This window comes from Pantherophis guttatus, chromosome 4, assembly GCF_059756535.1.
Source record: "Pantherophis guttatus breed Tessera chromosome 4, ASM5975653v1, whole genome shotgun sequence".
NCBI lineage: Eukaryota > Metazoa > Chordata > Lepidosauria > Squamata > Colubridae > Pantherophis > Pantherophis guttatus.
Window position 1 is genome coordinate 35,642,866 of NC_142066.1, and position 16,794 is coordinate 35,659,659.

The window sequence follows — 16,794 nt, forward strand, 5'->3', positions numbered from 1 at the left end:
AGTAAAATTGTGAACCATTGAGAATGAAGACATTATCCACTATGGGCTGATGATTTGTGTTTTTGTGTGTGTGTGTGTGTGTGTGTGTGTCCAGACCACAGGGATCTCTTTGTATTTCCAAAAAAGTGATAGGAACCATGTTGAACTCGCTCTCTTCATCTACTTCCACTGACTGTCAACATGCCATTAAAAATAAATAAACCAGAGATAATTGAGAAATAATAGAATGGTAATCAGGGCAACAGGAGCATTTGTAAGCTTGCTTCATGTTAACTCAGAAAATACCTTATTTCTAACAAGATTTTTATATAGACAGCATTTGTCTATTTTCAAGCTGCCCGTGATTTCATTTTGCTTTTTATAGTTTTTAACTGTAAGTCTCCCAGTTATTGGAACTGAGCAGCCTCTAAATTAAAGCTAAACTGGGCAGCCCCTACACATAAATTCAAAGAATGTGGATGTTTCTTTCCAAGGTAATTCTAATACCAGAGATATGTATAGTTAGTCATCTCCCAGCTCTCCCTCAAATGGGGTGTGTATTGGAGGAGGAGGAGAAGTCTTGAATGCTGCAACTGGTCTGAATAGTTCTAACATTTCCATGAGTCAGGTGAAAAGACAGTGGCGTGGAAGAGAACACTTGCTGCTTTTTATTTGACTATTTACAGCTGCAAAGAATCCTGATGAATCTCTTCTGGTGTATATGTATGTTTAGTGATGTCATGATAGTTATGGAGTGTGATGCTTCCAATTTGAGGGAAATCTTTTCTTTTCTTTTCTTTTCTTTTCTTTTCTTTTCTTTTCTTTTCTTTTCTTTTCTTTTCTCCTCCCCTTCCCTTCCCTTTCCTTCTCTTCCCTCCTCTCCTCTTTCCAATGACTAAATAGAAAAAACATATCTGTGGGTGTATATCTGTCTCTGTGCAATTATTGTATCATAAAATTGCTATTTTTTTCAAACATTAAGGAAATAGATTTGGTGCTAATAGCTTAAAGATGTTATGAAATTTCTATGTAAAACATCTCCTGGACTTTAATACATTGATATCATTACAGATGCTTTGGTCATCATTCACTGCTGTTTAGACAAAGTTTCAGGCAGTCAGGATTTGGACCTATGTAACTCTTCAGGTATGTATGTCTGAGTCTGTTTAATAATCAGAAATCAAAAAGACCTGAAAAGTATTACAAAGAAATAAGGTTGTTTCTTCTATTCATTCCTTTAGGCGAACTTCCTTCTCCAGAGCTATTTCTTGATGCAGGATCAGGTCATATGGGAGATTCAATTGTGCTGTTGTGTATGCATCCTTCAGAGGGTGTGGTGACAAGATTTTTTTTTTGCAAAGATAAAATTCTTCTTTCAGTCCGAAAAGCAATACTTTACCTGGGTATATATAAACTCAATGTTTCACAAGATCTTCGTGGTCAATATTCATGTGGGTACCAACATAGGAATGAGATGAACCAGGAGACAACATCTGCACTCAGTTCTGTGCGAAATTTGACTGTCCTATCAGGTAAGAGTATAAAATTCAATGCAATTTATTATAGAAAAATAAATGAATCAATAAATAAAACGAACATGTAATGGTTTTTTTGGAGTACTCCTCTTTATATATTCTTTTGGTTTACTTCACAATATTACCCATATCCCAATTTTGCTCCTAATTTTTGCTCCTAACTATGGATTTCAAGGGGATTTGAAGTGTCAAATAGATTTGGAAGACAATATCCTGCCTGTCCTATATTAAGAACGAACCCTCTGATTGTAGATTTTTTAAGATACACTTAAAAACAAGCATGTGGAAAATGAAAAACATTTTTCACTTTACTTGTTAATAATGGTATGTGTGTGGGGGGTGGGAAGAAGAAATAGGTCTTAAACCAGATTTTCGGAGAATACTATTTGCTATTAGATTTTTAAAAAAATTATTTGAGGTAGAGTATTCTAATCAAGGCTGTGACATGGCTGATTTCTTAGACGTTTCAACTAGAACACACTGCATTACAATATTTTGTCACAGGTTTTGAATATTGACTTGCTTATTTGAGATGTGGAAGAGATTTTTGCAATATTGCTTGTAAATTGCATTTTTTTAATTGACTCCTTGTTAAAGAAAAAATAGGAATAGTAAGACAATTTTATTACTCCTATCTGTCAGAAGATGTGATAGCAAAATAAAAATGAATCTGATGATGTAAAAAACTTCATCTTTCTTTCCTGTTTGGTTGGTGACCTTAATTTTTTGAGAGGATCAAGAGCGTAATTTCCATACCTATTTCTTATTTGGATGCTCAAGATCAGCCTAATGAAATTGCCATTTGTTTTGATGAATTATAAAATTCTACTTGTATTAAAGAGAATGATCATGAATGATGTTGTGTTTAGTTCTACTATTCTAAATAATGTAGTGTATTACCCAAAATATTTATCTGTCTACAAGAAATTTTCTAATTGCACTAAAAGAATCGTTAGAAGTGTGCATCAGTTTTCCACAATATTCTTGAAATATTCTCTCTCTCTCTCTCTCTCTCTCTCTCTCTCTCTCTCTCTCTCTCTCTCTCTCTCTCTCACACACACACACACACACACACACACACACACACACACACTTTTCTTTGTTATACATAAAAACTCAATATTCACATTGACAGTGTGTTGTCTGGGTACAATTGATTTTGAATGATAACAAAAATTTTCATGCTGCTATTTATAACAATTTCATCAAAACATATTCATATAAAATGCTATAGTCCTAAGGACACAAAAAACCTATTTCTAGTTGTAAAAACAATGCTGTTACTGGGGGAAAGATTGACATGAATGCTAAATATAAAACATAGAATTCTAGATTTGGAATTTTAAAAAATTATATATTGTCTTTTTCAATAATACAAAAAGTGATATAATGACTTGAATAATGATATTGCTTGTCACAATCTTATTATTTTCCAAGAATTGTGGACTACAATGTTTATCAAATTCAGACAGGAGCGCTAAGGGAGAGAACTGAAATTAAATCTCTTAGCAAAAATACCAAATTGCACTACTAGCTTTGAGCAATTCACCCTAATAGATTTACCGCTAACTCCCACCAACAAAAGTGGAGTAAAAGATGATCCATAGAGTTCCCCTTCTCATGCTCACTTGTGCCCTATTGCCATACTTTCACCCCTATTTCTCATCTTCTTACTACAGAAATGTACCATTTTTCTCCTTCTTTACACTTAAAAATAATGAAGGAAAAGAGGATTGAACTATGGATGAGGGAGCATTAAGGGAGAACAAGGGAGCAAGATAATGTGCTGATAAGTGCTAATCCAGAAAAGCCTGTGGACATTTCCCCCACTGTTTGTTTAACTTCAACAGGCAAGATAAAAATTATCTTGACTCAGGAGAAATGACACAAGTATACCCATGTAATTTTCCTACCAAGTCAAGATAATACCCATATACTATACATATGTAGCTTTCTTAGAAAAAAGAAAGAAAGAAAATGGTTTACTATTGACATCTTTTAGAAAGTAAAACACTAGCATCTTTAGCTTTTAAATTGTGACAGTGAGCATGAGCTTTTCAGGGTCCTTTAATGAAGCATTGCTTGCCTGGATTCCATAGCACTAATTCTGATTCTGTATCTACAACAGCCAAGGAGGAACACATTTAATTCTTTGATTTAATTGGGCTTATTCTTCATTCTTCATCAGAGAAGAAATGGGCCATTATATCTGGAGTTCTAGTCTTTGTCATTCTGACTCTGGCTACCTTGATTTGTTACTTGATTAAGAAAGGTGAGTAATAATAGGAAAAGGGTAATGTAAGAAGGTGGGGGAAAGTACTGTCTACATTATAGCAGGGATCCTCAACCACCACTGGTCCATGGCCTGTTAGGTACTAGTCTGTGGCCTGTTAGGAACCAGGCTGCACAGCTGGAGATGAAAGGTGGGCTGTAAATTGAGTGTGCGAGGGATCTAGATTGCATTCAAGACCATTTTTTTTTTTGGATTTGATTTATATGCCGCCCTTCTCTGAAGACTCAGGGCAGCTTACAATGTGTTAAACAATAACCTTCATTCTTTTGTATATTTTATACAAAGTCAGCTTATTGCCCCCACAATCTGGGTCCTCATTTTACCTACCTTAGAAAGGATGGAAGACTGAGTCAACCTTGAGCTTGGTTAGATTTGAACTTGCAGTAATTGCAGGCAGATGATGTTAATAACAGTGCTTTAGTCTGCTGTGCTACCAGGGCTCCTCCTTCCTCCAGTCCATGGAAAAACTGTCTTCCAAGAAATCAATCCCTAGTGCCAAAAATGTTCGGGACTGCTGCACTATAGGACATATACTATGGTTTTATGCCAATCTTATGCCAGTCTCATCATTGGAAGTTTTTAAGAAGAAGTCACTTGTCCAAAAGTGTATAGTCTCCTGACTGAGCAGGGGGCTAGATTGGAAGACCTCCAAGGTCCCTTCTATTATTCCATGATTCTCTAAAGATCTCCTGCTTGAGCAGGGGATTGGGCAAAATGACCTCCAAGATCTCTACCATCCCTATTCTTCTATGATTCTGTAAAGGTCTCATGCTTGAGCAGGAGGTTGGACTAGATGACCTCCAAGCCCTTTCCATTATCCCATGATTCTTTATGGATCTCCTGTTTGATCGGGGGGTGGACTAGGTGACCTCTAAGGTCCCTTCCATCCCTATTCTTCTTCTATGATTAGTCTGATTAGCACTGTTAAGTAGCATTCACCTACTTGTTCATTCTTTCTATATATGAATTTGGGGAAGAGGAATTTTTTAAAAGAGCCAAAATAACACTAATAAAACCAATAGCATAAGAAAATAAAGCTAAAATAGATAAATACAGATCAATAAATAGTTTTAATAGGCAACAGTTTTGGTGGAATCAGAAGTGGGCAGTTCAGGATGCACGATTCCCACACCCATGAAATGGATAAATAAAACAAAAATAGATAATGACTTTCCATACATCTCTTTCTGAGAAAAACTAAAAAGTCATTCAATACATATGACTAAAAAAATACTTCCTATTTGGCAAAAACTACAGAAATTATTCTTTCTCCCTTTCTCTCTCTTTTAAGCTTGTCAAAGATGGTTAAAGTCGGAAGAAACAAACCCTCAGAACACTACTTATTATTGGTAATATTTCTTCACAAACTTTGTTACTGATTACTCAACTTCTGTTTCAGCCTTAATATTTTGTTACCATACTCTTTCTTTCTAAGTCATCATTTCTCTACTCCTAAATATTTTATTAAAAACACATTACAGAAAATGAAACAATTTGAATTAATAATCTAAAGTGATTGATCTGTGGTAAAAGCTAACCTTATTTCTCATGTCATTTATCTTAGTGTAACCTTTTAAAAAAATCCAATTAGTATTACATTAATATGAGTGTAAAGATAGAAATTTAAAAAAGATTAAACCTAGATTTTGGAGTTATTAATTCAATAGGAACAGAGAAATTTGTGTAGCAGTTAAGGTACCAAGTTAAAAACTACAAGACCATGAGTTCCACTTTCACTTTAGGCACAAAGTGAGCTGGATGACCTTGGGCAAATGACTACCTCAAGCCTAGGAAGCAGAAAAAGTCAAATCACTTTCTGAAATCTTGTCAAGAAAATTGCCTGAAGTAGTCCATTTGCATTTGCCTGGCATTAAAAAAAATGACTCCATCTATCTATCTATCTATCTATCTATCTATCTATCTATCTATCTATCTATCTATGATCTATCTTTTTTCTCTGAAAACACGACCTACTCCAATAATAAGTGCAACCCTAATTTTTTTTGGGTGGACCTAATGTTACCCCTACTCCAAAAATAAGCCTGGGTGTAGGCGTGGTCAGCACGATTGCCAGCAGGGGGGGAACTGTCCGGCTGCAGCTGCAGCCTGCTGGCCCTTTGGGGCAGCGCAAATAATGCTTTTGCCCTTGTCTTTCTGGGCTCAGTGCTTCTGCTTGTTTGGCTGCTTCCCCAAAGTCGGCAGTTTCGCGGCCAGCTGCTTTGCTTTTTTCTTCTTTTTGGGAGGCTTGTAGGAGGCATGCATGGGAGCACCGGCATTGGGGAGGATTGTATCCCAGGATTTCAACACTGAAAGTTCGGAGTGGAGCCATTTTTGCAAAAGGCAGGAAAATCCCCTTCTCCATTTTCCTGCCATTTGCAAAAAAGGCTCCATTCCGAACCTTCAGTTTTGCAATTCTGGGATACACCAAAGGCTTGGAGTGGAGCCGTTTTTGGTGAAAGGCAGGAAAACGGGGAAGGGGATTTTCCTGCTTTTCATCCATTCCTCAAGCTCAGCACAGACTGAGGGAAAGATGGTAGGCAGGAAAATCCCCTCCCCCAGATTAGTTTACCAGTCTAGGTTGAATTTATGCTATATGTACTTAAAACTGTTATGGAATGAAAGACTGAAAAACATTCCTGGGTCAGCCAGATACAGTTTATTGCGCAGGTTCAGAACCAGATTTGTACCTGAAATTCTGAACAAAGGAAGAGTTCTGATACAACTGTTTTTATACATATCCAAGACAAAGGATTCGGTGAGCTCATGCATTTTCCATATATGGTTAACATACACTTGTTATATGATAATTGACATTTCTTAATTACTAAACCATTAGTTTCTAGTTTATAAGATTAACTTTAGCTAGACAACCTTTCTTAGTTCTGTAATTACTAATACGGGAGATTTATTGCTGTCCTTAGGTAAATTTATTGGATTAAGTAACTCTTTGTAACATATATGTCCTTGTGTCTTTGACAGTAAGGCCTCTCAGATGTTTTCCATATGGCTGTCCTTCTGTGACAGCTAGGCCTCATCAGGAGATATATTACCAAAAATGGGATTTAGCTGATTTCTAATGTAATCTCCAAACAAGCACATTTCTCCCTAATAATAATGTGAATAGAGAGGGTCCTTTAGTGTTCATATAGCTGACCCTGTATGATTCCTACTTTATTCACATTAAAACGATAATGATAATAATGATAATAATAGTGGTCACTGTAGGCACATTTTTGCAAGTATTCCACAAGTAAAAACAAAGACTAATTTTACTTGAAGAGTGCTCATATTATGCTATGCAAACTCCCTAATTTCGAGATCGCTTAGTCAGCATGCTATATTTTGTATCCCACTAGCTAAAGAACATTTGCAGAATATGGCTGTACATGCATAAACCTCAGAGACAGGAAACTAAAACTTATGCCCCTACACAAGAAAGAAAGAAAGAAAGGAAGGAAGGAAGGAAGGAAGGAAGGAAGGAAGGAAGGAAGGAAGGAGGGAGGGACCTTCCTCTGTGGTTTCATTAATGTACTTAAAATAATTTTAACTTCATATATATATATATATATATATATGGTGTATATGTATGTTTAGTGATGTCATGATAGTTATGGAGTGTGATGCTTCCAATTTGAGGAAAATCTTCTTTCCTTTCCTTTCCTTTCCTTTTCCTTTCCTTTCCTTTCCTTTCCTTTCCTTTCCTTTCCTTTCCTTTCCTTTCCTTTCCTTTCCTTTCCTCTCCTCTCCTCTCCTCTCCTCTCCTCTCCTCTCCTCTCCTAACTCCTCTCCTCCCTTCCCCTCCCCTCCCCTCCCCTTCTCTCTTCTCCTCTTTCCAATGACCGAATAGAAAAAACGTATCTGTGGGTGTATATCTGTCTGTGCAATTATTGTATCATAAAATTGCTATTTTTGCCATCCTTCCCTTAGTCTGTGCTGAGATTGAGGAATGGATGACAGGCAGGAAAATCCCCTTCCCCATTTTCCTGCCACTCGTGAAAAATGCTCCATTCCAAACCTTCAGCATTACAATTGTGGGATACACTAAAGGCTCAGAGTGGAGCCATTTTTTCAAAAGGCACGAAAATGGGGAAGGGGATTTTCCTGCCTGTCATCCATTCCTCAAGTTCAGCACAGACTGAGGGAAGGATGGTAGGCAGGAAAAGCCCTCCCTATTTTCCTGCAGTTCATTAAAAAGGCTCCTATCCAAACCTTCATTGTTGTAATCCTGGGATATGCTGAAGGCTTGGAGTTTTCGCAAAAGGCATTCCAAACCATCAGTGTATCCCAGGACCCTGCAAGGCTTGTTGTAGCATTGTGTGTGTGAGTGGCAGCATTGTCGTGAGGTTCATCACATAGATACAGCATCTTCGAGCAGGATTGCTATGCCATTGTGTGCACTAGCGGTAGCACCACCACAAGTTTGGACACACTGGTGCAGCCACTCATGCCAGGATGCCATCTGCACCGGTGTGATGATGCACGTGGATGTGCTGCCATTCATGAGTGCAATGCCACAACAAGCCTTGCAGAGTCCTGCTCCAAAAGGCTGCACCGGTATGACAAACTTCAAGGCAGTGCCGCTGTTCCTGCCATGGCTCACTCGAGTTGCAAACAGCCCAGGGATTTTTGCGGCCTTTATGTACCCGGGATGCCTGCAGGATCCCTGGCTTCTGAATCCAGCGAGGCCCAGCATTTATGCTCTGGTGCATTCTTCTCATGTATGGGTGCATATTCCAAAAGCAATAAGGAGAAAAGGTCAACCAAAGGCTAGAAAGCTCAGGTTTACAGGCTTTGAGCCTGATTCAAAGAGCTATTGCTTTAGCGATGGGAGCAAGGGAATAGTGATTTCCAGATCTGCTAGCTTTGCAGAGCAAAATTGGAACAGAACTGATGTGATGCCAATTTTTGGAATGATCCACTTAGTGACAGTGACGCACTTAGTGACAGTGACCCACTTAGTGATGGTGTCATTGTTCAGGGAGGAGAAACTGGAAAAGAACAAGAAAAGGAGTTAGGAGAAGATGATGACTCAGATATGAAGCAAGAGAGGGTTGAAGCACAAGAGCAGTCAATGCTATACAGGTGAGAGCGATGGAACAAGGGGATTCCACCTGACAGGTATTCTGCTAGTGAAATAAAGGTGTATAATGTGTGGTATGAGCCAATAAACTATCAGGAAGTATAGGCATTACCCAAAATTGAACAAGTGAAGTGGAAAGAAGCCATGGACAAAGAAATGAAATCCATGGGTGAACATACAATGTTTATATCTATGACTTTGCTACAAGGTTGCAAAGCTGTAGGATGTAAATGGATATATAAAAAGAAAGTGCTATCCAACAATGAGGTACAATATAAGGCAAGATTAGTGGTGAAATCAATTTTTTTTTACTACCGATTCTATGGGCGTGGCTTGGTCGGCGTGGCAGGGGAAAGATACTGCAAAATCTCCATTCCACTGGAGCCAGCCAGAGGTGGTATTTGCCAGTTCTCTGAACGACTCAAAATTTCCGCTACCGGTTCTCCGAAGTGCTCAAAATTTCCGCTACCAGTTCTCCAGAACCTGTCATAACCTGCTGGATTTCACCCCTGACGTGCACTATTATGAGGTATTTGTGCCTATGGTAAAGAGTGAAAGCATAGGGTTGGTACTAGCATTAGCAGTGGCACGTAGCCATAAAATTTGGCATTTTGATATAACCACAACATTCTTCAATGCAGAATTAGAGGAAGAAATTTACACGGTTCAAGTACCAGGGTCTGAAAGTAAAAAGCCTGTGTATAAATTGAACAAGGCCATTTATGGGTTGAAGCAGTCAGCCAGAAATTGGAATATCTATTCAGATATGGCATTGAAAGGTCTTGGGTTCAAGAGTTGCAAGGCTGATGGTTGCATATATCCTGGAAAATTAAAAGGTGGGAAATTGTCAATTATTAGCATTTGTTGCAAAGGATGTGTCACAGATAAAAGAATTTGCTAATCAGTTAGAGAAGAAGTTTGAATTAAAAAAAATTGGGTGAAATAAAAAATTATAGAGATACAAAAAACTGAGAAAGGTGGTTATGTTCTCAGTCAAAGAAGAAAAATTGAACAGATGTTGGAGAGATATAACATGTAGGATTGTAACTCTACTCCAACACCTATGAGCACAGATTTTCACAACAATTTAGGTGAGGATAAAAGTGAAGCCTGTGATTAAGAGATATATCAGTCAGCAATAGGGAGCTTGCTGTATCTGTCACAGTGGTCCAGACCAGACATAGCTTGTGAAGTAAGCATTTTAAGTCGCTTTACTGCTGCACCAACGCAATTGCATTGGAAGGGTGTAAAAAGGATTCTCAGGTATTTGAAGGGAACTGTTAACTTGGGTCTTCAAATACAGGTCTCTGAAGAATTATAGTTGAAATGTTATGTTGACAGTGATTATGCCAATGATGTAAAACCCAGAAAGTCTAATTCTAGGGTTGTGGTATTATTTGGAGGGGCTTTAATTGGTTGGAAGTCCAGAAAGCAAACAACTGTAGCCAGTTCTACTGCAGAGGCAGAATTTATTGCTGTGTCTGAACTTTGTTCAGAGGTAACTTAGTACGTACAGCTGTTAAAGGATTTAAATGTAAAAGTAAATGAATCTGTAATGGTATTTGAGGATAATGCTGCTGATAACAGGTGACAGAGTAAAAAATAGAAGCAAGCATGTGGATATTAAATATTGTAATGTAAGAGAAGCTATCAAATGTAAATTGATTAGCTTGCTTCACTGTTCTTCAGAAGACAATCTGGCAAATATAATGGCCAAGCCATTGGGTGGAGTGCACCATGGGAAGAATATTAAATTATTCAGTTTTATTCCAGTTATAAAGGGAGGAGTGTCAGTGTATAAGAAATTATGAGCTGGGATAGCAATAACAAGTCAGCCAATGGGAACTGTTTGGTGACTAAGAAACAGGATCTGTTGTGAGCCATGAGAGATGGCTCAGAGCCTGGGCATGGCTTAGCTTGACTGATCTGTATATATCTAAGAATTAGTTTGTTCTTGCATTATTGCTTCTGTGCTTCTGTGCTTTCTGGTTCTGGCTTCTGCTGCATGGGTATTGTATACATGCATCATGCTTTATTATTGTATATAAAGAAGTTTCTTCTATAAATGAATCCTGATGAATTATTTACTTGTGTGCTGGTTAGATTGTTGCAAACTCTTACATACATTGATCATCTATCTGTCTGTCTGTCTGTCTGTCTGTCTGTCTGTCTGTCTGTCTGTCTGTTTGTCCGTCCATCCATCCATCCATCCATCCATCCATCCATCCATCCATCCATCTATCTATCTATCTATCTATCTATCTATCTATCTATCTATCTATCTATCCTATCATCATCATCACCATCATCTTCACCATCATCACCATCATCATGTATTCTCTCCCTCTCCCTCTCTTTCAACAGGATCTTTTGTTAAAATTGTGTTATTAAACATAAGCAGGCTACTGAAAGAATACTGGGAAATTAAGCAACAACACCCTATGAAAAACTTAAATACTCATAATATAATAAAATTGGATGGAGAGGAATGGCTTAGCCCAATTGCCAGTGAGTGCTAGTAGGTATTCATTATCCGCAGTCATTTAGCAACTGCGATTGGTTCAGGTGAAATGATTGCTAACCAACATCAGACGTGGATGCTAAGTGAACCACCAGACTGAGAGAAAAAGAAAAGGAAATGCTCAAAGATCACTGGTTACTGCCACCTCATTAAGATAAAATTCTCTTGTGCAACAGTTTCAGCTGAATGATCTTAGGTCATGCTCTCAGCCCAAGTCATTTCACAAGGTTGCTTTTGTGGGGAAAAACAGGAGGAGGAAGGTGTGTTGAATATGTTCACTATCTTGAGTCATTTGTAAAAATAACAACAGTGCAATACAAATATATTGTTCCCATTCTGGTGTGAAAAATGGTTAAGCCCAGAAATTTTGGTGTAAGTGCATGTATTGGTCAGAAAAGATTTTTTTTACCACCATTTATTACCATTCTGTTTTGCATTATCTGAGGCAGTTGCTAAAGAAGGACTACCTGTACATTTGAAGTAAAAAGCAGATTTATGAAGAAATACACAAGAAAACCAAAGTCTTATTTATATATAGGAGAGAGGGAGGGAGAGAGAGAGAAAGAAACATTTCCTTTGTGTTTTAAACAGGCAGACATAGGAATAATTTATGAAGATTATTCCCCTTATCTGCCTCTCACCAGTAGCCCTAGGGATCAAATAATTGATAGGAACAAAGAGATGTTATAATCTCAAACACTAGGGTAATTCTAAGATTTTTTTTTAAAAAATTCCAAATTTGAAACTTCTTTGTAACTACTTTAAAGTAAGAAATAGCTGGTCTCCATATTTAGTGAAACTTTACAATCTAATTTTTGGAAACCTTTTAGTCTTCCTTCCTCTATTTTCTCTGCTGATATAACTGTCTTTTTACTCTCTAGTTCAGGGATCACATAGACCAGAGTTTGGCCTAGGATCCTAATTGCTTACACAATGTCTTTGGGCTTCCCTTCAAGTCCAGGGTCCCCTCAGCCTGATATTACATTTACTCTAGAAAGCCTTGTAATGCTATATCACAAATACATGTTTTCTGTTTGTGTGTGTACCCCCTCCCCCCTTTAGGGAAGTCTCACATCAGGAACAGCAACAAACATTTGAATGAAGAAATTCAATGTAAGCATTTATTTTCTTTTTTCCTTCAGAATGTGGGCCTTTGCATTAAAAGAAATAACATCTAGCATATAATTTTAAGGGACCAAAGAACTGATCTTCTCAAAAAGGCCCAGCCTCAAATTAGCTTACGAGAAGTAGGCAATATTTTCACCTGGAGGCATTTTTGGAAATATAACACTGTATGTTTAATAACTCACAAAATGGTTAACCTCATAGGCAAGATGATACAAATCATGCATTACCATTCTAATGATATCTTCACAGTACTCAAATATGCTCCTGTCAAGCCTATGATATTTGAAGCATTTGTTTGATTAATTTTTAAAGAATCTATAAATCATTTAAATAGAATATCTTCAACAGAAACTGGAATTTTGTTCAGTAAGAATTCCATTTAGTGTTTTCTTTAAATACCAACATATTTGTTTACATCAAGTATTTTTTTTTTTTAATTTGATTTATATGCCGCCCTTCTCTGGAGACTCAGGGCGGCTTACAATGTGCTCAGCAATAGCCTTCATCCTTTTGTATATTTATACAAAGTCAGCTTATTGCCCCCACAACTGGGTCTTCAATTTACCTACCTTAGAAAGGATGGAAGGCTGAGTCAACCTTGAGCCTTGGCGAGATTCAAACCTGCAGTAATTGCAGGCAGCTGGTCTTAATAACCAGCTTAATAACAGGGTGCCTTAGATCACTGTACTACCAAGGCTCTTTAAATAATTTAATAATTTATAATGTATTTAAATAATTTGTGGGTTATTCGTACCTATACACTTGATTTTTAAATCACATAACCTATTCAGTATACAGACTTTGGCCAAAACACAAATCAGTATTTTTCTTTTCTTCTTAACTCATACCAGAAAGTTAAAGATCTTATGTGATTTTAAGTTAATCACAATTATTTAATATTATTTCATTATATAAAAAAGCATTTCCTTCTTCGCTGATCAGCCAGACAAGTGCATTTGAATATATATTAATATAAAGATATCTCTCTTCTTAACTTTGAATTGTGGCATTGGAGATGACTACTATGCATCCAATTAACTGCAGGGTTAGGGTCTTTTCAACTGAAGTTTCTAAACTTGTATTTTTCTCATTGCCTAGTTCTCTGATACCTTCCAGTATTATTAGAATTAAATTGATAAGTTCCATACTTCACATCATTTAGGAATATTTATCAACTTTGAAATCCAGGAAAACTTTCATTGGGATAGTGACCCGGTATAATCCAGTTCTGGAAACTTTATCATGATAAATAATTGTTTACACTTTTGTATTTGTGTAAATTTCATTCTAAGTCATTGTAACTTGTTCTCAAGAGTTAAACTTCTAGGACTCTCTGAAATTATCACATATAATTGTTATATTGAACCCTATCATTAACTGATTTAGGAATACCTTATTAAGTTGAACCATATTCACTCCTTAGTTTATCTAACAGCCTGCTATTCAATTTGTAGGAAATTACTACATTTGTAGTCACTTACCAATCCTCTGCTTCCACATATACAAAAAAAATCCAATAAAGTACCAAAAATCTGATGGTATTAAGGACAAACATTTCTTTTTATTCTTTCTAGTTAGGAAATTTGTGAAAATATGCAACCCCTTTTTCTGTAACAGTTAATCTCTAATGAGTCTACTAATTTGTTTTAATTTAAAAGGTACCATCTCTGCAGAATATAGAAACCTCGACCTATGTAACTAACGTAAGGGAAAATTTACACAAGTATTTCAAGATCATACCAAAGCCTCAGAATGGATACAAATCTATGGAAATAATCTGGAAGTGTTGATGAAAAATGTACAGATTTGGAGTTCTGAAAAAAGCTGAAGAAAATAAACTCTCGACCTTATTCATCCTTTTCTTGCTGTTAAAAATGTCTGGCTTCTTTGTTTGTATTCCTGTATGAAAATGTTAATAATATTTATAATGTGTGGTTTTTTTTGTGTGTATATGTACCCAATATATACAGTATACAAGGCACATATACAAAGAGAAAGTGTCAAAATGGATATATAAATTTAAATATATAAAGTCAAAGAATCAAAATGCAAATATATGCAAGTACAAAAACCATCTTTAAAAAAACTCAATTTTTATATTATATTTGATCAGGGTGGATAAAAATCAATGATTTTTTTTTAAAAAAATCAAAAAAAATCTGATTTTTTTTATTTAAATCAGATTTTTTTATTTAAATCAGATTTTTTTGATTTTTATTGAATTTATTTTAATAAAAAACTTTTGGGGTAAAAATCTATCGTAAGATAGTTTTCTATTTAAGATACATAAATAATTTAGTTTATTCAGCATGAAATGGAGCTTAGTTATGTAGCACAAGGCCAGGCTCAAGGTTGACTCAGCCTTCCATCCTTTCTAAGGTAGGTAAATTGAGGACCCAGTTTGTGGGGGCAATAAGCTGACTTTATAAAATATACAAAAGTATGAAGGCTATTGCTTAACACATTGTAAGCCGCCCTAAGTCTCCAGAGAAGGGCGGCATATATATCAATTTTTTTTTAAAAAAAGGCTGTATATTCTGCAACACTGGGACTATCGGTGAGTCAACAGCGGGTCAAAGGAGTAGCAGAGATGACAGTTGCTCTTTAAAAATTATGATTTAAATCGAGTTGATTTAAATCAAGTCTTTTTACTAGTGATTTAAATCATGATTTAAATCGACTCGATTTAAATCAAATCCACCCTGTATTTGATTATAGATTAAATTTATAGGGCGATTAGGAGTGAAGATTATGTTGTATATATTATGAGAATAATGGTTATAATTATGGTGTGTATAATATTATGTGTAATCAAAAATATTTGATACAGACAGTACACTGCCATTGCAGAAATGGAAAAATTATGCATAACAAAAGGAAATGTATAATAAAAACATTTTTTTAAAAAAGAATACATTTCTTTCACAGGAACAGAAAGCAAGTTCAAAGCGCAAGGGAGGGTATAACTCTCTCTCTCTCTCTCTCTCTCTCTCTCTCTCTCTCTCTCTCTCTCTCTCTCTCTCTCCCATGTGCTTGATTGCCAAGGACTTCAAACCACGAGGTCCTGTCCACCATTAAACCATCTTTCCAAGCAGCCTCCATGTTTCCAGTGTCTTTCTTCCCACTTGGAACTGAACCCAGATGGACATTTATTAATCAACATGATGATTAATAAATACTATTTTTAAATGCAAACTGATAGAATTTGTGCATTCTACAGCATAATTAAGATGTAGATTTGAATTTATTTATCTCAGTGTATGCTATTTACTTGTAATTTACTTCAATATGTAGAATATTTAGCTAAGTTTAACTGAAGTACATCTTTCTCCCTCATCTTCTATATTTTTATTTCTATAAAAATGATTATCTATTTTTCATAGACAAAAAAACCACAAAGCTTTGATTTTACCAGTCAAAACAAGCAATTAAATTATTAGAGCACAAACTCAATCCATGTTATTAGATTATTTAAATATAAATTAATAAGTAATAATAAAGAAGAATTTATTTGCGTTATATTTTTTTACTCTTATATAGAAATACCTATGCATAGGGAAAAATGCCTTGCTTAGCAGTTACGGTTGGCAGATTTGCTGATCTATGTCCCCAATATATTCTTTATCCTTGGATAAGTTTACATACAGTTCAGAATATCTGGAGAGAGAGCCCAAAAAGTAAAACTATCACTTTAAGTTTCTCATTAAGTAAAACTGACAAAATTGAGGCTTATTCATTTAGCAAATACTGTGAGAAGCATCAGATTAAATCTAATCTTGAGGATGGAAATTGGAAATTGGAAAATAAATTGAGGTTCTGCTCCATGGAAAGAAGGATCCCTAAGCTACAGTTCAAAAGGCAAATCCAGACTGGAGACAGGCATTTCTTTAAGAGTAGAACTGCTGAAAGTTATTAATTATTAATAGAAATTTGTTAGATTTCTGACTCCAGTTATTCGATCTATCATTTCAATTTTGCCAAACCTTGCTATTCTGTAACAGAATCACTAAAACCTGATTTTCTGTAGACCTTTGTTACTTGAACTCAGCTGCAGAGATAGGCTCTTGGCTACTTCCACAACTTTGATCCTTTTGGTTTACTACTCTTCTGGCTTTGATCATTGAAGTGCACTGTTCTTGGCAATGACCTTTGCTTCATTGTTTTATTTGATCATTCTGTTCCAGACTGATGCTGCTGTAAGTTTATCTTATTGACTACTGGACTTTTTAAGCCTCCTAATGCTTCCCCCTTATGTTGT

The 16,794-nt window shown here is 36.1% G+C and overlaps 1 protein-coding gene across 3 annotated transcripts; it reads left to right on the forward strand.

Moving 5' to 3' along the window:
* Positions 1-338: 338 nt before the first annotated feature.
* On the forward strand, positions 339-15,633 carry LOC117668982 (uncharacterized). 3 transcript variants are annotated; one of them, XM_034423063.2, is made up of 7 exons: positions 339-702; positions 1,051-1,125; positions 1,221-1,511; positions 3,703-3,786; positions 5,099-5,156; positions 12,471-12,521; positions 14,195-15,633. In XM_034423063.2, the coding sequence occupies exons 1-6, from the start codon at positions 681-683 to the stop codon at positions 12,508-12,510; spliced, it is 570 nt and encodes a 189-aa protein (XP_034278954.1). In that variant the 5' UTR covers positions 339-680; the 3' UTR covers positions 12,511-12,521; positions 14,195-15,633. The 3 variants fall into 3 exon arrangements, with proteins under 3 accessions (XP_034278954.1, XP_034278956.1, XP_087748074.1); XM_034423065.2 differs by lacking the exon at positions 5,099-5,156 and having other exon boundaries at positions 14,195-14,395; XM_087891948.1 differs by lacking the exons at positions 3,703-3,786; positions 5,099-5,156 and having other exon boundaries at positions 343-702.
* The last annotated feature ends 1,161 nt before the right edge of the window (positions 15,634-16,794 follow it).